Raw genomic sequence first — 26,208 nt, forward strand, 5'->3', positions numbered from 1 at the left:
CTATGGATTAGGAATTCAGGTATAATTTGAGGTGTCTTACCTCAAATTATACCTGAATTCCTAATCCATAGAGCAATAACTTGTAATGACGAGAATTTAAAAGGAGCAATACAACAAATTTTTCCTGAATCTGAAGTATCCCTGAGTCTTCACCATTTTATATTACAGCTGTTTCGGAAAATGAAAACTTTTCAATTAGTCGGATATTTTAGAAACGACGATAATGAAATCAAGAGAACTTTATTTTTTATTTTGGCACTGCCATTGTTACCGGATCGACTAATTCCAGAGGCTTTTAACAGAATAAGAAATAATGCCAATTTAAATGTAGATCCTAACCTCGAACGTTTCCTGACCTACTTTGTAACAAACTGGTTGCAAGAACCCAATACCTATTCAATATTTCAAAAAAATGTACGTATAACGGGCAATTTTCAAATGTACGCAAGCAGATTGAAATCAATCCTATTTAGCAATTTTCAAATGTACGCAAGCAGATTGAAATCAATCCTATTTAGACTTTTGTTTTAAAGTATACGTTATTTTTAATTATCAAAAATCACGTCACGTCTGACATCTCGAAATTAAACTTTATAAAGATTACTTACTTTCATAAAAATCAAAGTAGAACATAATATTTCCTGAATATCACGATGATATCAAACTGGAATATTCCTGGGACATTCGTATCAAATAGTGAGGTAATATATCCATAATATTGAGAGGATATCAATGTGATATTTCTTTCTATTGAAATTCCATTCATTTATCAATTTTCACAACAAAAGTATTTTATAAAAAAAATTTCTTCTTTTGGTTTGTAAACTTTAAAATTGATGGTTGCATTGCAGTCCCACATTTATATAGACCACAATTTTGTTTCAGATATTAACGTAGTGGAATTTTCAATATTCCTTGTCATAATATATACTTCGAAATAAGAATATCCAAACTTAATATTAATTTCTACTGGATTCTCACAATAATATTCAATGTCATTCTCGTTGAATAGTCGAAATTAAACACATTCTTCATTTCTAAAGTGTTATGAGTCCATTTAAATTTTTCTTTGTTGCAGTTCCATAATCCATTTTAAATTAGGAATGCCTTCTATTTTAAATGATTTTGATGTATAATTAGAATTTTTATTGTAATTCTCTACTAAAAGTCACTTTTCGCTATTTCTTTTACGATTGACTACTTTTTTCAGCATTCTTCTTCTAAAAACAACTTATAATTTTAGAATTAGTTTTTATTTATTTCTTCTCTTTTGAAATTTCTAAAGTTTACTAACTTTCATAAAAACCCAAATAGCACATAATATTTCCTAAATATCACGATGATATCAAGCGGGAATATTCCTGTGACATTCGTATCATACTAGGGTAATATTTCTGTGATATTGAGGGGATATGCAAGCAATCCCGAAATTTTCACTGTCCTGGACGTGTGAAAATCGATCGCTTTGGTGAATTCTCATTAACAACAGATCATGATCATGAACCAAATGCAAGAGAGGAAGAGGAAAGATTTTTCCGTCACGAATTATTTAATGCAGTAACATCACAATCGGATAGAAATGACGACATTCATGAGGGGGCAGTACGAACTCAACACAAATAAACTCTACACAAGAAAATACTGCACCGCTAACTGTACACGAGTAAACTCTCAATAAATTAAAATAAAAATGTATTCTACACAATAAAATACTACATCGAAAAACCCTACACAATAAACTATTAACTAGAAAATTATCTCCGTAAACTCTACACAAATAAACTCAACACATTAAGATTTAGAATTAGAAAAATGAAAAAAATTTTTTTTTATAATTCTACACAAATAAATACTACATCAGTAAATTCTACACAGCTATAAAAACAAATTAAATTCGACACAATTAAATTTTACACATGAAAATAATATTTCCTTTATTTCCGATTATTTGTAAAATTCTACACAATTAAACTCACCATTTATAAATTCTACACATAAAATAAAAATATTTTAATCCTACACAAATAAACTGTACACATTCAAAATTCAACACATGAAATGAAAATAATTAAATTCAAAACGAGAAAACTCTACACAAGAAAATACTGCACCGCTAACTGTACACGAGTAAATTGACAATAAGATAAAATAGAAATATATTCTACACAATTAAATACTACATCGAAAAACCCTACACAATAAACTATTAAATAGAAAATTATCTCCATAAACTCTACACAAATAAACTCTACACATTAAGATTTAGAATAAGAAAAATGAAAAAAATTTTTTTTTATAATTCTACACAAATAAATACTACATTAGTTAATTCTACACAGCTATAAAAAATAATAAATTAAATTCGACAGAATTAAATTCAACACATGAAAATAATCATTTCTTTTGTGTTGAATTTAATTCTGTCGAATTTAATTTATTATTTTTTATAGCTGTGTAGAATTAACTAATGTAGTATTTATTTGTGTAGAATTATAAAATTTTTTTTGTCATTTTTCTAATTCTAAATCTTAATGTGTAGAGTTTATTTGTGTAGAGTTTATGGAGATAATTTTCTAGTTAATAGTTTATTTTGTAGGGTTTTTCGATGTAGTATTTAATTGTGTAGAATATATTTTTATTTTATCTTATTGACAATTTACTCGTGTACAGTTAGCGGTGGAGTATTTTCTTTTGTAGAGTTTTCTCGTTTTGAATATAATTATTTTCATTTCATGTGTTGAATTTTGAATGTGTACAGTTTATTTGTGTAAGATTAAAATGTTTTTATTTTATGTGTAGAATTTATAAATGTTGAGTTTAATTGTGTAGAATTTTATAAATAATCGAAAATAAAGAAAATATTATTTTCATGTGTAAAATTTAATTGTGTCGAATTTAATTTTTTTTATAACTATGTAGAATTTACTGATGTGGTATTTAATTGTGTAGAATATATTTTAATTTTAATTTATTGAAAGTTTACTCGTGTACAGTTAGCGGTGCAGTATTTTCTTGTGTAGAGTTTATTTGTGTTGAATTCGTACCGCCCCATTCATGAGCGCATTGGTGAATTGTGAGTATTTTTATATATTTATTTTGACTATATAATTTTTTTTTATAAAAAGAAAGAAGCAAATGCTTTTAAATTGTTTATTTATTAATTAAACTAACGGGATCTATTTACCAATTTGTTTCAAAAATGTATACTTTTCAAATATAACTATTAGCATGAATCTTAATCAGCTTAAGAGTTATTGAAAATTTGTTCTCCATAATTTTTCTCGTAAAATGCTGAATGGATTTATTTCATTTTTAAAATTTTATCATTTAAATTTAACTAAAAAATGAATAGATTCAATTTTCCAAATAAAAATAGAACCAAATTTAAGTAGTTTATTTTTATCCTAAAATGAAGGGTTTCAGCAAAGAAATTGAGGCCCTGAGTTAAAACATGATAAGTCTTGTATTTCAAATAATTTGAGTGGACTATATCACTATTGCCTACTTCTTCAACATTTGGCTACTTTTTTTTAGCAGTGTTCTTCTAAAAGCAAATTTTGATTTTCGAATTTGTAATAATTTTTTTGAAATTCCTAAAGTTGATTTATTTTCATAAAAACCCAAGTAGCATGAAATATTTGCGTGATATTGAAAAGATATTCATTTGATTTTTCTTTATTTTTAAATTTCTCTAATTTCGTTAATTTTTTAGATTGAAATAATATAAATATAAATAATATAAATAAATATTTAATTCTTCTTGTTTCTAAACGTTAGAATTGATAATTGCACTGTAGTCCGGGATTTATATAATCCACAAACATATTGTAGGCGTCCAATCACAAAAAATTTATTCAAAAACGAAATTAAAAGAATTGAAAAGCTATTTTACTGATTTAGCTGATGAAAAATTCACCATTTTAGAATTTTTACAATTAATAAGTTACAATTTAGTTAAAAAAAGGATTGAATTTATAAAATTTTTTTTGTCGAAGAAAAGAACTTGAAGAAATTGAATTTTTTAATGAAACAAAAACAAAAATACGTGTTATTATATTCTACGAGTGACTGAAAAAGAAAAAAGTTGTTTTGATTAATAATAAAGAAGTTATTAATTTTTTATTGAGACATTTGCAAAATTCGTGAAATGCAATTTTCTGAATAAAAAATTAATAACTTTTTTATTTTTATGTTTGTTTTTGTTTCATTAAAAAATTCGTAAAATTGTCAGAGCTGTCGCGGGTTGAAATAAAAAAAAACAATGAAAATTTTCTTTAAAAAAAAAACAATTTTTTGCGGAAAATATTTATGTGCTCTTCTTTGATCCGACAGCTCAAATGTTGACAATTTATGTGAATACGTCGATATTGCTAACAGTGATAAATGGAGTCACAAGAGGCAATATTTAGAAAACTCCTTATCTTTTAACCTAGTACAGGAAAATGATGTAGTAACATCGGCAATAATAGTTGACAGAGATTTTTTCACATTTTAACGCAAATTCATGTTTTTCTTATTGACATATCGTCACAAACAATCGCTTTTGACATTGGCAGCATTCAATTAATATCTTGCAGCGAGATGCTCAATTTTGCCTACCTTTCTTTCAGTACGGCAGTCTATTTAGTCCTTTTTAGACATATTAAATCATGCATCCCCCATTGTAACCTCAAAGGGATAAAATATGTTGATATTGTTTAAGAATTAACTGTCCTGGCTAATGCAGAAGTTGTTCTTCATAGGTTCAACTTTATCAACTTTTGATAATTTTTTTTAGAAAAAATGACTGGCCTGACAAACTCGAGAGGCTTTTAACAGAATAAGAAACAATGCTAATTTAAATTTAGAACCTAACCTTCAACGTTTCCTGACCTATTCTGAAACAGACTGGTTGCAACAACCCATTTAACCACTTTACTGTCGGGGCGTTCCAAATGATGCAAAAAAACTTTTCTGCTTTTTGCAATTACGTATAGTAACATAGGTATAGTGTAGCTGCTGACTCCAAGTTGTCTCAATTTAATTCAATAGCAGTAAACATGACATTTATCAAAATTGTTATTTTTGATCTAAATATTCAAGCGGGAATTTTAAAATTGAAGAATCACAATTTTAATAATAGCTTTTAATTGGTCAATTTAGAAATTCGCGTTAGAATATTTAGGTCAATTGACAATTTTGATAAATGTCATTTAATACATCGAACGAACATAATATCAAAAAGCCAAGACATCGAACAGCCAATACGTCGAACTGACAAAATGTTAAAAAATTTTATTGAATTATTTATAATTCTACTTAAGTCTATAAAATTTTGCGACATTCTGTCAGTTCGACGTATTGGCTCTGATAAACATGCGTATATATATATATATATATATATATACTTATATATAGTGCAGTTCTATTTTGTTTTATGCAATATATATATATTGAAAAAAAATGAAAATCAAAAATTATGGCTTCTTCTTTCCTGGTGATGAGATTTTTTTGTTAAATGTGAAAAATCTTTTTCTTGTTGCATTTTTCGTTTGCAAGTTTTTGTGTTTTTTAAAAATTATGGCAGATCATTTATATGGGCGACTAGATCAAAATAATGTAAACAGACGATGACCTTTATTCGATTATTATTCTCATAATGAATATTTTTACATATCAAATACGAAGAAAAATGGAATAACCTGAGTATAAAATATAAATTTCGCCATATTGTTTCCATCTCAATATGTGAAAAATTGAATTTTTTTTATTATCACATAATAAATTGCGAATTTTAACAATTTTATTTTTGAATCAATTTTTTTTCTGTAAAAAAAGTTTAATAAAACCATTGTATCTGAATAATTTATTTGCTTATTAATAATTGCTAAACAAAAAATAGAATATTAATTAATATTAAATAATTGTTTTAAAATTAATTAATTGACATTTAATAAAATTACTCCTTTTAATAATTATTTTTGTATAAAACAATAATATTATTTTATTCAGGATTTGACTAATTTATTGATTTTCTTTATATATATTTATTAATAAAAGAAATTAAAACTTGATCAGTGATTTTTCTCCGTCTTTAAATCCATTTTAAAACATACACGGAGATCAATCAAATTCAGTTTGACACAATCCAAAGGGTATTTCAACCCCCTTAACTTTTGTCATTCAGTGTTCTTCTTTATAGAAAGAAATTGTTCATGAACAGATAAATAATTAATATCCCTCTCAATTTCCTTTAAATCTTTCTATTATCTGTAACAACGGTCAGGTGCAAACACGTGAGTAAAGTGAGATCAGAAAATTTGTTAAATTTACATATAATATAATATAATAAATATATTATATATATATAATATAATATAAATTTAAATTGTCAAAAAATTAAATATGGCGTAACTTTTACAATTTGGAAAATTTTTTAAAAGCCTTCGGGACTTTCATTTCTTATATCCAATACTACAATTTCACAAAATTACAGACGAATCCAAAAACGCCTTGAAAATCGTGATATTTCTGACGGAGTGTTACCCTTAATTTATTTTTATTTTTCTCACCACTTGATTTTTTAAAAAATTAAAAAAAAAGTATGAAATATCAATTATTATTTATAAATGTATTAGTTAAAAGAAAAAAAAAATTTTATGCGATCTTCACGACTTCACGATTACAAGACAAAGAAAAATGTCGCACAATTCATATGTGTTTGCATATGCATACACGGACTAACCGTGTATGATAATTGTGCTTGTAAGACGAAGATGACGACCAATGGGATATAATGGGATTCTGTGACATAACTTGGAGATATCGTTTAGAGATTACTTATATAGAATATAAATAGAAAAAAAATTACAAATTTCAACTACCAATTCAGGCATCAGTCTCATCACAATTTTTTATTGGGGTAACGACAATTTTAATTGATTTTATAATATTAACATTATACAATTTTTTCCCTTATTACCAAATTAATATTATCCTATTAAACCTGATACCAGTACAATTCCATCTTTGACTCAAAATAATTAAAAGTCACTAATTTTTTCCATATAATCCAAAACAAGTTAAAAACTCCAAATCATCAAATTCTTTCCTAAAAATACCTTTCAATTCCAGGAATGCTTCTAGAGTGTTGAACGTTCAAATAAATAAAATTTGTTTTTTATAAATGTTTTTAAAAATTACTATAGGTACTGTTATGAAAATTAATAAATTAAATTAATAAAATTTTGATTAATATTTAATATATAATTTTATAATGAAATTCAAACTTAAAGCATAGTTTAAAAAAAAATACTTTCTTTATTTGAACATTCAAAACATTTTTTGTACGTAAGGCTTCAAATTTTTTTTTAACTTATCAGTAATTGTGATAAAATTTTAATGAACGCATGATTCACAAACTAACCGACATTTTTCGGCCTAAATTTCAAAATTGTCCAATTAAAAATTATCATTAAAATTACAATTGATCAATTTTAAAACTCGTGCCAAAAAAAGTCAGGTAAGTTAAAATTCTGTTACATGTCAGATCGGTTCTTTTATTTTATTTATTTCACTATTATAGATACTTACATTGCAAGCAATCCCGAAATTTTCACTGTCCTGGACGTACGAAAATCGATCGCTTTGGTGAATTCTCATTAACAACAGATCATGATCATGAACCAAATATAATATAATCCAAAACAAGTTAAAAACTCCAAATAATCAAATTCTTTTCTAAAAATACCTTTCAATACCTTTAAATCTTTCTATTATCTGTAACAACGGTCAGGTGCAAACACTTGAGTAAAGAGAGATCAGAGAATTTGTTAAATTTAAACAATATACTTTAATAAAAAATATTTAAATCGCTTCAAAAAATATAAGTACAAAAAAAATTTAATTATTATTAAAAATTCATTATAATTATTTTAACAAATTGTTATTATTTTATGTAATTTATGTCCCACGTGTTTCATATAACCTTGAAAAAAAAATTTCATTTATATTACCTTCTTTTTTATGTGAACAAAAAAGGTTTATTGAATATCTTCAAATTTAAAAAAATTGCTTCTTGAATATTTTAATATTATAATTAATTTCATAATAATAATGATTTCAATTAATTTAGACATAAAATTAAAATTTCAAATTCTCTCTTTTAAAGGGAAAAAAATGCATATCAAAATTTATGTATATATTTTTTTCAAATTAACCTCTAAATTTTTTTTAGATTTTTATTTATTTCTTAAATTGGTTCTAAAAAATATTTAAAAAAAGTCTATATTCAAATATTTTTAATTCAAAATGTCTAACTACAAGGCATAATCAGAAATTTTCAACAATAATTTACTATACGAAATTGCAAAAAGCAGAAATTTTTTTTGCATCATTTGAAACGCCCTGACAGAAAAGTGGTTAAATGGGTTGTTGCAACCAGTCTGTTTCAGAATAGGTCAGGAAACATTGAAGGTTAGGTTCTAAATTTAAATTAGCATTGTTTCTTATTCTGTTAAAAGCCTCTCGAATTTGTCAGGTCAGTCAAGTTTTCTAAAAAAAATTATCAAAAGTTGATAAAGTTGAACCTATAAAGAACATCTTCTGCATTCGCCACGACAGTTAATTCTTAAACAATATCAACATATTTTATCCCTTTGAGGTTACAATGGGGGACGTATGATTATGTTCTAAAAGTCATTAGTCATAATTTCCATTATATTGAATTTTATTTGTCCTAATTAGTTTTAAGCCGAATTTTTATTTGTTCGAAATAGCATTTAGCATAATTTACATCAAAGCGATTTTCTATATTAAATAATTTTCATATAACGGAAAATTCAACTCACAGAATTTTTATTTGTCAGAATTTTTATTTGCTCGAATTTTCATTTAATATAATAGTCATTTTAACGAATTTTTATTGGGTAGAATTTTATTGAATAGAATTTTCCTTTGTTCGAATTATTATTTGATATAATTTCCATATAATCGATTTTTCTTTTTGCAGAATTTTTACTTAACCGAAAAATCATTTAATAGAATTTCTAATTGATAGAATTTTCATTTGTCCGACTTTTCAAATGGCCCAACAAACAATCGACAAAAAGATTTCAGCGCGATTTTTAAAATCAACCAATTAAAAATTATTCATAATATTGTGATTGGTTGATTTTAAAAATCGCGCTGAAATCTTTTTGTCGATTGTTTGTTGGGCCATTTGAAAAGTCGGACAAATGAAAATTCTATCAATTAGAAATTCTATTAAATGATTTTTCGGTTAAGTAAAAATTCTGTAATATGAAAATTCGATTATATGGAAATTATATCAAATAATAATTCGAACAAATGATAATTCTATTTAATAAAATTCTACCCAATAAAAATTCTTTAAAATGACTATTATATTAAATGAAAATTCGAGCAAATAAAAATTCTGTGAGTTGAATTTTCCGTTATATGAAAATTATTTAATATAGAAAATCGCTTTGATGTAAATTATGCCAAATGCTATTTCGAACAAATAAAAATTCGGCTTAAAACTAATTAAGACAAATAAAATTCGATAAAATAGAAATTATGACTAATGACTTTTAGAACATAATCATGCGTTCCCCATTGTAACCTCAAAGGGATAAAATATGTTGATATTATTTAAGAATTAACTGTCGTGGCGAATGCAGAAGATGTTCTTTATAGGTTCAACTTTATCAACTTTTGATTATTTTTTTTTAGAAAACTTGACTGGCCTGACAAACTCGAGAGGCTTTTAACAGAATAAGAAACAATGCTAATTTAAATTTAGAACCTAACCTTCAACGTTTCCTGACCTATTCTGAAACAGACTGGTTTGCAACAACCCATTTAACCACTTTACTGTCGGGGCGTTCCAAATGATGCAAAAAAAATTTCTGCTTTTTGCAATTTCGTATAGTAACATAGGTATAGTGTAGCTGCTGACTCCAAGTTGTCTCAATGTAATTCAATAGTAGCAAACATGACATTTATCAAAATTGTTATTTTTGATCTAAATATTCAAGCGGGAATTTTAAAATTGAAGAATCACAATTTTAATAATAGCTTTTAATTGGTCAATTTAGAAATTCGCGTTAGAATATTTAGGTCAATTGACAATTTTGATAAATGTAATTTATATCAAATGACATTTTTGTAACATGTCATTAAGTTCAAATCACGTGTATGTTATATGCATTTCGGTTAAATGACAATTCGGTCACATGTCAATTGGGCAATATTCATGCATCTCTTAAAAATACACAATCCACTTAATTTTTTTTATCTCAATAGAAAACATTTTATACAAATGGAGTCTAAAAATTGAGCAACTAGCTGTAAGATTCAGAAATAACCCATTATACACACTTTCGTCCCCTGTAGACATGTTCGATGTTTGATGATTGCAAAACAAACTTTGAAGAAAACAATTTAGAAAACCCTAGTCTTGAAATATGCCCCTTATGCAGCATAGAGTACATGATGATTATGAGAATATATTAAATCATCAATGATCTCGACTAACAATTAACAACTAATTTTCATTCTATTATTTAGGGATTTCTTTTTATTATTAAAAATTTACATTCTACCAAATATTGTAATATAATATATAATGTTGTAATTTACTCCAAAAAATTGCATACGCAGGCCTCAGTTTTAAATCTTCTTAAAATTTATTTTAATAAAATTTAATTTTTTTTATTATAATCATTCTCTGCTTTCTGAAAAATTTTGTTTTAATTCTCTATCTTAATTATTGACTAAGTTAGATAAAATTTCTTTAATTATTACTGATTTAAATTATTATTATTATTATTATTATTATTCATTAATAATTTTAAAAAAACAGAAAATAAAAATTACAAGCATAAATCATCATTACAGTGTCTTTTGGTGCACTCAAAGACACCTCAAATTATACCTGAATTCCTAATCCATAGAGCAATAACTTGTAATGACGAGAATTTAAAAGGAGCAATACAACAAATTTTTCCTGAATCTGAAGTATCTCTTAGTCTTCAATATTTTCTATTACAGCTGTTTCGAGAAATAAAAACTTTTGAATTAGTCAGATATTTTAGAGACGACGATAATGATATCAAAAAAACTTTTTTTTTTATTTTCGCACTGCCATTATTACCGGCTCGACAAATTCAAGAGGCTTTTAACAGAATAAGAAATAATGCCAATTTAAATGTAGATCCTAACCTTGAACGTTTCCTGACCTACTTTGTAACAAACTGGTTGCAAGAACCCAATATCTATTCAATATTTCAAAAAAATTTACGTATAACGAACAATTTTCAAATGTACGCAAGCAGATTGAAATCAATCCTATTTAGACTTTTGTTTTAAAGTATACGTTATTTTTAATTATCAAAAATCACGCACGTCTGACATCTCGAAATTAAACTTCATAAAGATTACTTACTTTCATAAAAATCCAAGTAGAACATAATATTTCCTGAATATCACGATGATATCAAACTGGAATATTCCTATGACATTCGTATCAAATAGTGAGGTAATATACCCATGATATTAAGAGGATATCAATGTGATATTTCTTTCTATTGAAATTCCATGCATTTATCAATTTTCACAACAAAAGTATTTTATAAAAAAAATTTCTTCTTTTGGTTTGTAAACTTTAAAATTGATGGTTGCATTGCAGTCCCACATTTATATAGACCACAATTTTGTTTCAGATATTAACGTAGTGGAATTTTCAATATTCCTTGTCATAATATATACTTCGAAATAAGAATATCCAAACTTAATATTAATTTCTACTGGATTCTCACAATAATATTCAATGTCATTCTCGTTGAATAGTCGAAATTAAACACATTCTTCATTTCTAAAGTGTTATGAGTCCATTTAAATTTTTCTTTGTTGCAGTTCCATAAACCATTTTAAATTAGGAATGCCTTCTATTTTAGATGATTTTGATGTATAATTAGAATTTTTATTGTAATTCTCTACTAAAAGTCACTTTTCGATATTTCTTTTACGATTGACTACTTTTTTCAGCATTCTTCTTCTAAAAACAACTTATAATTTTAGAATTATTTTTTATTATTATTTAGACTTCCCGCGTACACCCTTTCAGGGTTTTTACGCTCTCTATACCCCATCCTCAACTTCACCCTTTGAAAAATCCCCAAGTCCCCTAGTCCCCAAATTGCGGTCCGTAGCCGACTTTTATTAGAAGTATTCGCATTTGCCTGACCCTTTCTTGATCAGAGTAGAGGGAAACTACGGAAAACCTCTACTGAATACAGCCGGTTTATTGACTGTCGAGTCATGAATGTACATTTAAATAGTCATCCAAATGCACAAACATATCCTCGACGTCAAACCTCCCGCTTAGTATATCTCGATTGCAGCGAAAACACTAGGGCTATAGCGGGTACCGAGGCGGTCACCCATCCAAGTACTAACCGTGCTTGGATGTGCTTAACCTCGGCGACCGCAAGCCAAGGCGCCTCACCGCCCGAGCTATACTATCGGTAATTATTTTTTATTTATTTCTTCTCTTTTGAAATTCCTAAAGTTTACTAACTTTCATAAAAACCCAAATAGCACATAATATTTCCTAAATATCACGATGATATCAAGCGGGAATATTCCTGTGACATTCGTATCATACTAGGGTAATATTTCTGTGATATTGAGGGGATATGCAAGCAATCCCGAAATTTTCACTGCCTTGGACGTGCGAAAATCGATCGCTTTGGTGAATTCTCATTAACAACAGATCATGATCATGAACCAAATGCAAGAGAGGAAGGGGAAGGAGTTTTCCGTCACGAATTATTTAATGCAGTAACATTATATCATATCATCATATATATTATTAAATATAAAGGCATGTATTATCTAAATATTATTTTCATATATTACTTGTAACATTACCCCAATATTAACTTTGATATCATTATGAGGAGGACATTTGAACCTTAATGCTATATTACACACTATTTTTATAAATCTTTCATGTAATATTACTGTGATATTAAGGCAATGTTACTATGTCCAGTTTGGATTTTGAGCAAATATAAATGGTAAAAATTTTACTATCTAAATTACATCTGTTCTGTTGTATTAGATTTTTACAGCTGTAAAACTTACCTCGTTTTTCTTAAATTTCAATTTGAAAAGTAAATTTTTATTAAAAATTTGCATTTTGAACAATATTGTTTAATAATTTTGTAATTTACTCAAAAAAAACGCATGAGCATCTCTAAGTTTTATATATTTTTTTAAAAATAATTAAAATAAAATTCACCTTTTTTATTGTAATCATTCTGTGCTTTCTAAAGAATTTTGATTTACATCTCTATCTTGATTATTGACTAAGTTAGTCAAAACGTGGATCAAAAAGACGAACCTGCAAATGTGGCAAAACAAAACGAAGACTAAAGGGTAGCAAATAGAGAAAATCAAAATCAAATATGCTGCGAATGCAAAGTAAATCAAGTGACACACACTTTTGTCTCTTGTGGGCAGTGTTTTCTGTAAAAACAATAAAATTACCCACAAAACATCCACCCACACAGCACCGAAACTTTTCTAAAGATTTATTTCAAATGTTTGAAATATTTAATTGCAAAATTTATAATTATAATTAGACGAAAATTTCATGTTAATTTTCAGGAAAGTTTCACACTAAACATTTATTTAATCGGGACATTTAAATCTTTACACAATTTTCACTAAACTTTGCAATTGAATATTCCGAGCATTTAAAATAAATCTTTAGGAAGGTTTTGGTGCTGTGGGGTCAAATTATATGGTTTTTAAAGAAAACAATGTCAGATAAATTTAATTCTTTTTCTCATAAAATATTATGTACACGCTGCCAGCAGAAAATATTGGTAAGGTAAATTTGAGTGCCATAAAAATACACCTGTCTTGAAACTAAACTAAAATATTCAATAATTAAGATAGAAACTTGAAACAAAATTCATTTAATTTATTATAAAACTGCAAATAAAATAATGTAATGTCAAATTTTGTTTTGAACACTTTATAACAATATTGACTAAAAATTTTCATAATCTTGCCCCTTTGGAAATTCACAAATCCATTATACAAAGTAAATATAAAGAGTCGTATGTACTTCTTTTTACAGTCGAATGGTATCTCTTGATGCATATATACATATTATAAATAATCTTCTGTATGGACGATACCCTGTGCCTGGATTTTAATGAATCCGGCGACAGAAGAAGCATATGTTAAATCCTTTGATGAATTAAAAAGACAATTTCCTGCATTCATAATGCTGCTTCATATAGCCTCTTGTGTTTGTCGAACCGGTAATAATTATTTTTTATTTTTAATTTGGAGCTTAACATTTAATGTTTCCTGCCCTACTTTGAAACAAACTGGTTGCAAGAACCTTTTCAGTATTCCTAAAATTTGTACGTATAATGGATAACTTTCAATTGTACACAAGCAGGTTGAAATCAAAGGTCGGTGAAGAAATCGAAGTTTGGAAGTTTACAAGTTTATGAAAAATTTACCACTTTTTGAATCACTTTTCTAGGCATTATAATTTCCCACTTTTCGTACTTATCTACTAAAATTCTCTATTTGATATTTTTATTAAATTTTATTACTGTTTGTCTACTTTCTTCAGCATTGTTTTACTAAAAACATTTTTAAATCTTAGGACTTGTTTTTTTCAAAATACCTAAAGTTTATTTATTATTATACAAACCCAAGTAGCACACAATATTTCCTGAATATTACAATGATATCAAGCGGGAATATTCCTGTGACATTCCTATTATACCAAAGGAATATTTCCGTGATATTTCTTTCTTTTTAAATATCGTTTATTTATCAGTTTTCAGAATAAATCCATTTTATAAAAAAAAAGTTTTCGTCTTTTTTTTCTATATTTTAAAATTGATGCTTGCATTACAGTCCCGCATTTATATAGACCACGAGCGTACTGTAGGTGATCAATTAGAGAAAGTAGTTCAATCATTCAAAATTTATTCAAAAACGAAATTGAAAGAATTGAAAACCTATTGGACTGATTTAGCTGATGAAAAAATCACAATTTTAGAATTTTTACAATTGATGAGTTGTAATATAATTGCAAAAAGGATTGTATTCTTTAAATTTTATAGTCGAAGAGAAGAAATTGAAAACATTGTTAAACATAATAATATTTAATGAACTAATTATTTAAAGAAATAAGTATAATTATAGTGAAATGAAAAGTACACTGAAATAGCAATTTTTTCAAGGTTACGAAAAATTTAAGCATTCGAGTATATCTGAGGCACGGACGTTGAGGACCTAGGTGGGAGAAAGTGAGAGAAGGGGTAAAATTTCAGAATTTTACCCTCTCCAAGATGTGACCGTCCAATGGCTCAACTCTTTCTCCCACCTAGGTTCTCAACGTCCGTGCCTCAGATATACTCAAATGGTTTTTTTTCGAAACCTTGAAAAAATTGCTAATTCAGTGTACTTTTCATTTGATTATAATTATAGTTATTTCTTGAAATAATTAGTTCATTAAAGTATAGTAACCAAGCCTAATACTTAAATTTACCATTTTCACAAAGAAAGTAACAAATTTTCATTTCCTATTCAAATAAGAAGTGCGAAAAAATGTGCATGGTTTGTTTACATTTGACATGTTGGACTTGCCCTTAAAGAACTTAAATAAAAGCTTATGTTTCAATAATGAAATTTTTAAAAATCAAATTTTTCTTGTATATAAATATTCTAGTTTATGCAAAGGTCTTTATCGTTTTCATACAAAACTTTTTCGAAAAATACCATGCGTATGCAAGTAAAGTATAACCGCTCTCTCAATTTTTTGTACAGTCACCCAAAAGCATTACAAGGAATGTCACTTCGCAGAATGAGGTCACCGATGTATAGATGGAATAAAAATGACATTAATTTTTTTTTAATAATGTTTTTATATAGTTACTAAAATAATAATCGCTGACAATAAAATGCTTTTTCTTGATGCCACGTATAAAGTTGTGCTGAAAATTAAAGATTTATATCAGTTTTCCGTTGGAGAGTAAAAACTAATATTAATATTTTCATCCTTGTAATTAACAAAATTTGTTTGCAATATACACGACTTTACAATCTCAGATGCCTTAAAGAAGAGTAAATCAGAAACGACATATACGTGTCGGTGTTATATTAGATACGGAGAATACTTCCAAATTTAAATGTGACATCAGCCTTGTCAGATTTTGAGACAGCTTTGCAAAATACAATTTAGTTGCATTTCCCAATCAGCACGAAAACTTGCAGAAAGCTTATCAAACAAATTGTACATGATTGCAGTGCATGCAACAAAATGTACTTAACACGTTGCGTCATTGTAAACAGCAACTCCTACGGCTACACAAAAATTTTTTAACCTTCAAAACAGGGTGCCCTTCATATTTATTATTTTTTTTCAAGAATTTTTATTTTTCAAACTATTGATTGGTGAAAAAAACTTTGTCATTAAAAAATTATAGGGAAAACATTGAAATTTGATAGCCTTTCGGCTGATACGGAAATGTTTATAAAAATAAGCAATATTGATGAAAATATTGCACAAGAAGGCATAAATAGTGATGTACATTTATAATTTTCAAGTTATAATTGGCTTGTATTGGTGACTTGAGTCAATCAATAGTTTGAAATTTAAAAATTCTTGAAAAAAAGTGACTACATTCTTTATTTGCAAATATCTTGAAAATAATTGAAAATTTTGCAAAACATTTTGGAATACTTACTTTGCACCCCAAACACAACAAAATCACGAATTGTAAAAAAATCTATTTTTCGTCAGTGCTCCATCAAATGGAACGCCTCAATTTGTAAAAATTTCTATAAATCATAAACCTAACAAAAAACATCTTCGATGCAATAAATTTTGACAAATAAATATTATCTCTAAAAAACCATTCAAACAATATGTAAAATCAAAGTCAAATTGTACAAAAGTAGATCTTTTAAAATTGATTAAAATAAATATTAAATATATTTTTTGTTCTTTATAAATTGAAATGAAAAATATTTAATTTCAGTTTACGTCAAAAGGTTGAATATCCTTAAATTTGTTATAGAAATTAATATCGTGCAAGTGCCATCCGAAAATATGAATATTGACGAACCGGAAAATATGAACCAAGGAGCAGAAAATTTAAGAATTGGAAGTCCCACACGGAGAGAAATAGATGGTAAGAAATTATGATCTTAAGATGGTAAAAAGTAGATGGTATCCGGTACAATCTATATGCTACTCGGTACCATCTAGATGTTAAAAAAGTGAGGTTATGTTACCCACTTTACAATCAAGATGGTACTCCGTACAATATGTATAGTATCCCGTACAATCTAGAATCCTGTCCGTATATGTAAGATCAAATATAATACCTGATACTATCTAGATAGTATCCCGTACCATCTATGTCTCTCCGTGCATATGCTGCGTTTGTAAAGTAAATCAATCGACACACACTTTCGTCTCCTGTGGACAAGTTTTATGTGTGTGATGACTGTAAAACAGATTATGAAGAAAACAATTTAGAAAACCGTAGTCTTCAAGTATGCCCCTTATGCAGGATAGAGTACATGATGATTATGAGAATATATTAAATTATTAATGATCTCGACTAACAACACAAGGATGCAAAAAAAAATTTTCGATTGTCAGAGATCGAGGAGTTATTTCCCGTAGTTTTTGGTGCCCTGAATCCGAATCAGGCAATGAAAACCTCCCATCACGTCAGGACTTTGAGAAAAGTGGGGAATTAAAGGTTCCAAAAATCACGTTTTTGGCAGTTTTTGAAAATTTCTAGCAGGCAAACCCGACGTGCTAGAGACTTGTCTTAATCAACTGTCAAAAATGATTTTTTCAAGTTGTGAAACTTAAAAATGAACTCACAATGTCCGTAAATACAACTATTTAAAAAAATAATTGGATTCGCTTGGAACTTGTTACTCGGGGGTTCTCGAGGTCGCTGATTACGAATCTAAAGTCAGATTTTCAAAATTCACAGTAGCAGATTCAATATCTCTGATTAAATCTATTTTTCAAAAAGTCATCTGCCATATTGGATCCGCCATTTTTAATTTTTAAAAACTGACATTAGTTTCGTAATCAGCAACCCCGAAAACTCCCGAGTAATCCAATTATTTTTTAAAATAGTTGTATTTACGGACATTGTGAGTCAATTTTTGAGTTTTAAAACTTAAAAAAATCATTCATGACAGCTAATTTAAATTGTTGTTGTCAATATCGCTATATCTTTGTGAAGAACACGGATTAAGCTTTAATTGGAGTCCTAAGACAAGTCTCTACCACGTCGGGTTTGCCCGGTAGAAATTTTCAAAAACTGCCAAAAACGTGATTTTTGGAACCATTAACACCCACATTTCTCAAAATCCTGACGTGATGGGAGGTTTTCATTGCCAGATTCGGATGCATTTATACATATTATAAATAATCTTCTATATAGACGATACCCTGTGCCTGGATTTTAATGAATCCGGCGACAGAAGAAGCATATGTTAAATCCTTTGATGAATTAAAAAGACAATTTCCTGCATTCATAATGCTGCTTCATATAGCCTCTTGTGTTTGTCGAACCGGTAATAATTATTTTTTTTTAATTTGGACCTTAACATTTAACGTTTCCTGACCTATTTTGAAAGAAACTGGTTGCAAGAACCCAATAACTTTACAGTATTCCAAAAAAATGTACGTATAACGGACAATTTTCAAATGTACGCAAGCAGATTGAAATCAAAGGTCCGTGAAGAAATCGAAATTTGGAAGTTCACAAGTCAGTAAAAAATGAAAAATTTAACACTTTCCCACTTTTCGTACTTATCTGCTAAAATTCTCTATTTGATATTTTTATTAAATTTTATTACTGTTTGTCTACTTTCTTCAGCATTGTTTTACTAAAAGCTTTTTTTAATCTTATAGGATTTGATTTTTTTCAAAATACCTAAAGTTTATTTATTATAATACAAACCCCAGTAGCACACAATATTTCCTGAATATTACGATGATATCAAGTTGGAATATTCCTGTGACATTCCTATTATACCAAAGGAATATTTCCGTGATATTTCTTTCTTTTTAAATATCGTTTATTTATCAGTTTTCAGAATAAATCCATTTTATAAAAAAAAAGTTTTCGTCTTTTTTTTCTATATTTTAAAATTGATGCTTGCATTACAGTCCCGCATTTATATAGACCACGAGCGTACTGTAGGTGATCAATTAGAGAAAGTAGTTCAATCATTCAAAATTTATTCAAAAACGAAATTGAAAGAATTGAAAACCTATTGGACTGATTTAGCTGATGAAAAAATCACAATTTTAGAATTTTTACAATTGATGAGTTGTAATATAATTGCAAAAAGGATTGTATTCTTTAAATTTTATAGTCGAAGAGAAGAAATTGAAAACATTGTTAAACATAATAATATTTAATGAACTAATTATTTAAAGAAATAAGTATAATTATAGTGAAATGAAAAGTACACTGAAATAGCAATTTTTTCAAGGTTACGAAAAATTTAAGCATTCGAGTATATCTGAGGCACGGACGTTGAGGACCTAGGTGGGAGAAAGTGAGAGAAGGGGTAAAATTTCAGAATTTTACCCTCTCCAAGATGTGACCGTCCAATGGCTCAACTCTTTCTCCCACCTAGGTTCTCAACGTCCGTGCCTCAGATATACTCAAATGGTTTTTTTTCGAAACCTTGAAAAAATTGCTAATTCAGTGTACTTTTCATTTGATTATAATTATAGTTATTTCTTGAAATAATTAGTTCATTAAAGTATAGTAACCAAGCCTAATACTTAAATTTACCATTTTCACAAAGAAAGTAACAAATTTTCATTTCCTATTCAAATAAGAAGTGCGAAAAAATGTGCATGGTTTGTTTACATTTGACATGTTGGACTTGCCCTTAAAGAACTTAAATAAAAGCTTATGTTTCAATAATGAAATTTTTAAAAATCAAATTTTTCTTGTATATAAATATTCTAGTTTATGCAAAGGTCTTTATCGTATTCATACAAAACTTTTTCGAAAAATACCATGCGTATGCAAGTAAAGTATAACCGCTCTCTCAATTTTTTGTACAGTCACCCAAAAGCATTACAAGGAATGTCACTTCGCAGAATGAGGTCACCGATGCATAGATGGAATAAAAATGACATTAATTTTTTTTCAATAATGTTTTTATATAGTTACTAAAATAATAATCGCTGACAATAAAATGCTTTTTCTTGATGCCACGTATAAAGTTGTGCTGAAAATTAAAGATTTATATCAGTTTTCCGTTGGAGAGTAAAAACTAATATTAATATTTTCATCCTTGTAATTAACAAAATTTGTTTGCAATATACTCGTTTTTGGCAGTTTTTGAAAATTTCTAGCAGGCAAACCCGACGAGCTAGAGACTTGTCTTAATCAACTGTCAAAAATGATTTTTTCAAGTTGTGAAACTTAAAAATCGATGCTTGCATTGCAGTCCCGCATTTATACAAACCACGAGCGTATTGTAGGTGGTCAATCAGAAAAAGGAGTACAATCATCCAAAATTTATTCAAAAACGAAATTGAAAGAATTGAAAACCTGTTGGACTGATATAGCTGATGAAAAAATCACAATTTTAGAATTTTTACAATTGATGAGTTATAATATAATTGAAAAAAGGATTGAATTCGAATCCGAATCAGGCAATGAAAACCTCTCATCACGTCAGGAATTTGGAGAAAAGTGGGTTAGTTGTATTTACGGACATTGTGAGTCAATTTTTGAGTTTTACAACTTAAAAAAATCATTCATGACAGCTAATTTAATTTGTTGTTGTCAATATCGCTGTATCTTTGTGAAGAACACAGATTAAGCTTTAATTGGAGTCCTAAGACAAGTCTCTAGCACGTCAGGTTTGCCCTGTAGAAATTTTCAAAAACTGCGAAAAATGTGATTTTTGGAACCTTTAACCCCCACTTTTCTCAAAATCCTGACGTGATGGGAGGTTTTCATTGCCAGATTCGGATTCAGCGCACCAAAAACTACGGGAAATGACTCCTCGATCTTCTGACAACCGATTTTTTTTTGCAGCCTTATGCAATTAACAACGAATTTTCATTTTATAAAAAAAAATATATTATAAAAATAAAAAATTTGCTTAAGATAACATCAGTTTTAAATTTTCTTGATAAAAAGATTCTTCTTCTCGATCTTGTTTATTGAATAAGTTAGTTTAATTTCTCTATTTCTTACTGATAGTTAATAAATAAGGTGACCATTTTTAAAAAGCTCCAATGCGGGACGCTCAAATCCCTGTCCTGAAAAGCAAAAAAAAAAAAAAGGTCATCAAACAGGAAAAGCGGGAAAATAATAATTTAATAATTGTGAAACAATACAGATTGAATGTCAATTAAACTTTAATTATGCTCACTTTTTTAAATTACAATTACGCGTATTTTTCGGACGAATGAATTTGTCTTAGAATGTCTTCCTTACTTTCGACAAAATTATAAAATTCTTCGCAAGATCCTTCCAAATTATATTTGACAAACAGGGTATTTTTTAATGTTTCAACGGATAACTGAGACTTTTCCGAAGTCCAAATTTGATTTATTCCCGAAAAAACTCTTTCCGTAGGAGCATTTGTTCCAGGAAGACATAGGCAATATTCCACAAGTTTAACAATGTTAACATATGGTACATGTTGTGATTCAAAGTGTTGAAATATTTCAACCCATCTTTGGTCAATAGCGATTTTTTTTTCGTTCCACTTATTAACTTTGTTTAAAACATATTCTTTTACATAAGACAATTCGTCGAACAAGTCGTTTTCGTTTATTTCGAGATTAAATGATTGCACCATTTCTTCATGAGTGACCGAGACCTCTTCCCATTGCGGAACTGTAGACAAAAGTACCCAATTAAAGCTATTACCGATTTGAACATCTTCAGACCAACTATCTAAATAACTTAGACAGTTGTTGTAAAACAATTTTACTTGCGATTTAAACCACTCCTCATTTATTTGTCCCTCTTCGATTAAAAAGTTCAATTTTTGTCGCATCGTAAGTGGCAGAAAACCATTTTCTTCCCGGTCACTTAATTTTCTTTTTAAATCATTGATAATTCGACATGTTTCCATAATTGTTACTTTTTGTCCTTCGAGATTAACAACAGTGTTAGAAAATAACGCAGCCTGATTGTGAATAAAAAGTAACCATAACTCGGACGATTCATCGTTAAAAAAATTTCGAATATCATTTGGACATTTGTCTAAAGACAAAAAATAAGATTTCAACGCGTTAAACAATTTAAGAATTCGCTCTACTGCCGGTAAAAGAGCTAACCAACGAGTATTACTGTACCCTAAAAGCTTCTTATACTCAATGTCAACTTCTTCGCAAAATTCTTTAAGTGACTCGACTCTGACTGTATAAATATAAAAGCGCGAATATATTTTGACTACAATGTTCTCAATATCAATTGGTAACAAATCTGCAGCGGATTTAACTGTATTGTGTACGATGTGTGCAGTACAACCGACTCCGATAATATTTTGACTAAGTTTGTCTTTCAATTTGAAAAATACATTGTTTTTGCCTTGTCTAGCTCGACCTCCGAAATTAGCGTTAGTATTGTCAGCGCAATAACCGGCTAATTTTTCTTTTAATTCGTGATTCTCTAATCGGTCTAGCAAATACGTTACAATTATGTCAGAAGTTTCCCCAGGAAGAGCTGCAAGGTCTAAAATTTTTATTTGAGTTCCCACTTTTGGAGCGAAATATCTAACCAGAATTGGAAAAAGTTTCAAATCTTTATGATTCGACGAGTCTGTATAAATAGAAACGTAAGACGCAGACGACAATTCTGTTTTTAAATTCATTTGAGCATGCGGTGCTAGAACATTCACAACGATAGCTTCAGTCTTTGTTCTTTTACATGCAAATTTTTTTTCGAAAAGAATTTGTACAAGTCTACTAGTACAATCCATTGATCTGAAACTATGGTTGTGAGTGATAGTATGATAACTAAGTACAGCTTCTGCGGCGGCAAGTTCCTTTTCTTTAGACCCGAAAACGTTCTTTGTTTTGAAGAAATCTGTTACCTGACTGGAAGATGCAGCTTCTTTTAGAGCATTTTTGTGCTTTTCCGAAGCATTATGTCTGACAATGTCATTTTTTCCGCCTGAGGAAATGGTAAAGGCGCTTTGGCAAATTTGACATAAAATTTGCGAATCCGTCTTAAATTTCTTTATATGAAGATATTCCGCACCCAGTTGCTCTGAAAATTTACAGGAACGTTTAGTTTTGACAGGTTGCACTTTATCGTTCGGCATTATCACGGTTTATTATAAATATGGACAGAAGAGACGAAGAGTAACGAGAGAATTTTAATCCGCTATATTTCCGTATAATTATATGTAATTATTATCTTCTAACTATAAATCCATGAAAGCCTAGAAAGAAACATGTCATGCAACTTGCTGTTCATAGTTCAAAATAGTATTACTATTAAAAGAAACAAAAAATTTCCAAATAGAATATTCGCACACGTAATATAACCACAAACTTTATAATTAACCATTAATTGGATTGAAACTTATATATTCTAAATTTTATAGTTTATCTTTTTAAAATAACAAAATAAGATAAATTCCATTAATTGTTTGATTGAAAAAAATTGCCCCTTAAAAAAATAACAAAATCAAAAAATCACTTTCTGACAAATAATGGAATCTCAGTTATGAAATATAATTATGATATTACCTTGTTGTCTTTGTAATTTTGATCGACCGTCATTGTTCCTTCTATTACCACATTTTCGTTTCATGCTTTTTGAAGAAATCTCAATAATATATAATTTTTTCTCAATAAAACTTTTAATTTCTCAATATATATTTTTTATATATTTATAAATGTCTTCGATTACAACCACGAATAAACAACACAAATTAGTCATAAACATGAAAACGAAGATGGAAAACTGCATTAACTTCACTTAACTGTATCTAAATGCAAAATACGTAATATTCGGTAAAAACGCAAAATAAAGCATACAACGGCAATAGCCATTGAGGTGCATCTCTCTCACTCCTATGTGTTACTATGCTAACCTCTGAATGCAGTACATTCTTAACAATTTTGCGGGACATGCGGGACTTTTTCTAAAAATGCGGGACGTTTCGCGGGACGTGAACCAATGCGGGACGCGAGGCTCAAATGCGGGACGGTCCCGCGAAATCCGGGACGGATGGTCACCTTATTAATAAACCATCATCAATCATTTCGACAAACAATCAACAACAAATTTTCATTTTATAATTATATTTATTCAGGAACAAATTATTTCTAAATTTTTTTTCAAATATTATAAGAACTTGCAGCAAGCTTTTTACAAGTTTTCTGGAAGCTTGCCTAACTTCCTTGATGTAGAACGAAATTTTGTTGGTTGAACCAAACTTGCTACATGTTTGTACGGCAAGTTTCCTGCAAATTTTCGTTCTGATTCCCCATACGTTTCCTTAATCCGATGCGTATGGGTGCTCCTTCCACTATACGAAGATAAAATTGATTTATTTATACCAAATTTACACAATATTTTGGTTTTATGTGGCCCTGACACACATTGATTCTGATAAATATTTGAGTTAAAAACATTTAAAGTACTATAGTAGATATTACTTGGCCAATATTGGTCCGGATTGACAATCCTCGTATTTCGAACTTGGGTATATCTAATTATAATAATTTTTCGGGAATTTTTCACTTCGCTTTTCTCAATCGGATTAAAACGATATCTTAAAACAAGTGAGAAAGGAAAGCATACTATCAAACAATTGATGGATTTGGCTCTTCTGCCACCAGAAAAAATTCGTCAGTCTTATACAGAACTAAAAAGGACCAACGCAGTTAAAAAAAACTTGTACAAAATCATGTACACGATCTTGTGCAACATCGTGCACAGATCTTGCACATATTCATTCACCAACTCATGTACAAGAGCATCAGGCAAACATGTAAAAAATGTGGAACAAAGATCTTGTACCAGAACATGCATATGTTCATTCATGGTAACTAAAGAAATCAAGTGCATGAGTCCATGCTCGTGTATTTGTGTAAGGTCGTACATAAGTTCATGTACATAATCTTGTGTTAATTTTTTTATTTTTGCAAAATAAAAACGATCTTGTTCAAGTACACTAGCCCGGACTCGTAAACTTGATTTCTTCAGTTACTATGAATAAACATATGCATATTCTTGTACAAGATTATTGTTCCAATTCTTTTTACATGTTTACTTGCTGCTCTTCTACATGACCTGGTGAATGAAATGAAATATTAAACTATATATTTACCAATAAAAATTAACAAAAATATAATAAATGCTAGCAAAAATTACTAACGGTCTTCATAATAGAGCCCCTTTTGAAATACTCAACTCAATTATACAAAGTATGTATCAAGAGTCGTATGTGCGTTTCTTTACAATCGAGAGGTAATTTTCAAAATAAATCGCAACGGAGCAAACAACAGTTTTAAAAAATCACTTACGAGACTAAAAAAAGCGCATATAATATCTCTTGGTACATATATGAATGTTACAAAAAATAATCTCCTATATAGACGATACCATGTACCTAGATTTTGATGAATTCAACGACAAGAGATGCATATATCAAATCATTTGACAAATTAAAAAGACAATTACCTAACTTCCTAATCCATAGAGCAATAACTTTGGACTGCTCGGTCATGGTGTCTAACATTTGGAGTGGACACCTTGACGCCTGAAAATATACACACTCAGGGACGTACAGTGCATGAAAGACAACTGGCGCTCAATGCGTATTGAAAACTTGATATTTTTTAGCACATAAATAATGAATTTTTACAAGATTATTTTTTAAATAAATAAGCTAAACGTTAAATGTACTTTCGTTTTCGATTCATTTTCAAAATTTACTACAAAAAAACAAAACCACAAAACGGAACATTTTACATCGACGCTACTGCTTCTAACTTAAAGTCAGCCATTACTGCCTAGCCCATACTTGATGTAAACACAGTCTAAACCTCGGTAGACTAAAGTTCGGGGGCTCCAGTGTATCCCTGAGTCTTTACCATTTTCTATTACAACTGTTTCGAAAGATGTAAAATTTTCAATTAGTCAG

At 28.6% G+C, this 26,208-nt stretch overlaps 2 protein-coding genes across 2 annotated transcripts in view; one reads left to right on the forward strand and one right to left on the reverse strand.

The window, feature by feature from the left end:
- Positions 1–3,068: 3,068 nt before the first annotated feature.
- Positions 3,069–26,208, forward strand: part of LOC127285187 (uncharacterized) — a 35,029-nt gene continuing 11,889 nt past the window's right edge. Inside the window, exon 1 of the mRNA XM_051311057.1 lies at positions 3,069–3,073. The gene's annotated coding sequence lies outside the window, so the exon portion shown is untranslated. The remainder of the gene's footprint in view (positions 3,074–26,208) is intronic.
- Positions 19,816–25,055, reverse strand: LOC127285186 (uncharacterized). The gene is made up of 2 exons (XM_051311055.1): positions 23,804–25,055; positions 19,816–23,318 (listed from the first exon to the last, which is right to left on the reverse strand). The coding sequence occupies exons 1-2, from the start codon at positions 23,865–23,867 to the stop codon at positions 21,484–21,486; spliced, it is 1,899 nt and encodes a 632-aa protein (XP_051167012.1). The 5' UTR covers positions 23,868–25,055; the 3' UTR covers positions 19,816–21,483.

The sequence above is a fragment of the Leptopilina boulardi genome, unplaced genomic scaffold (assembly GCF_019393585.1).
Source record: "Leptopilina boulardi isolate dan_hultmark-lab unplaced genomic scaffold, ZJU_Lbou_2.1 LbouV2_330, whole genome shotgun sequence".
Classification (NCBI taxonomy): Eukaryota; Metazoa; Arthropoda; class Insecta; order Hymenoptera; family Figitidae; genus Leptopilina; species Leptopilina boulardi.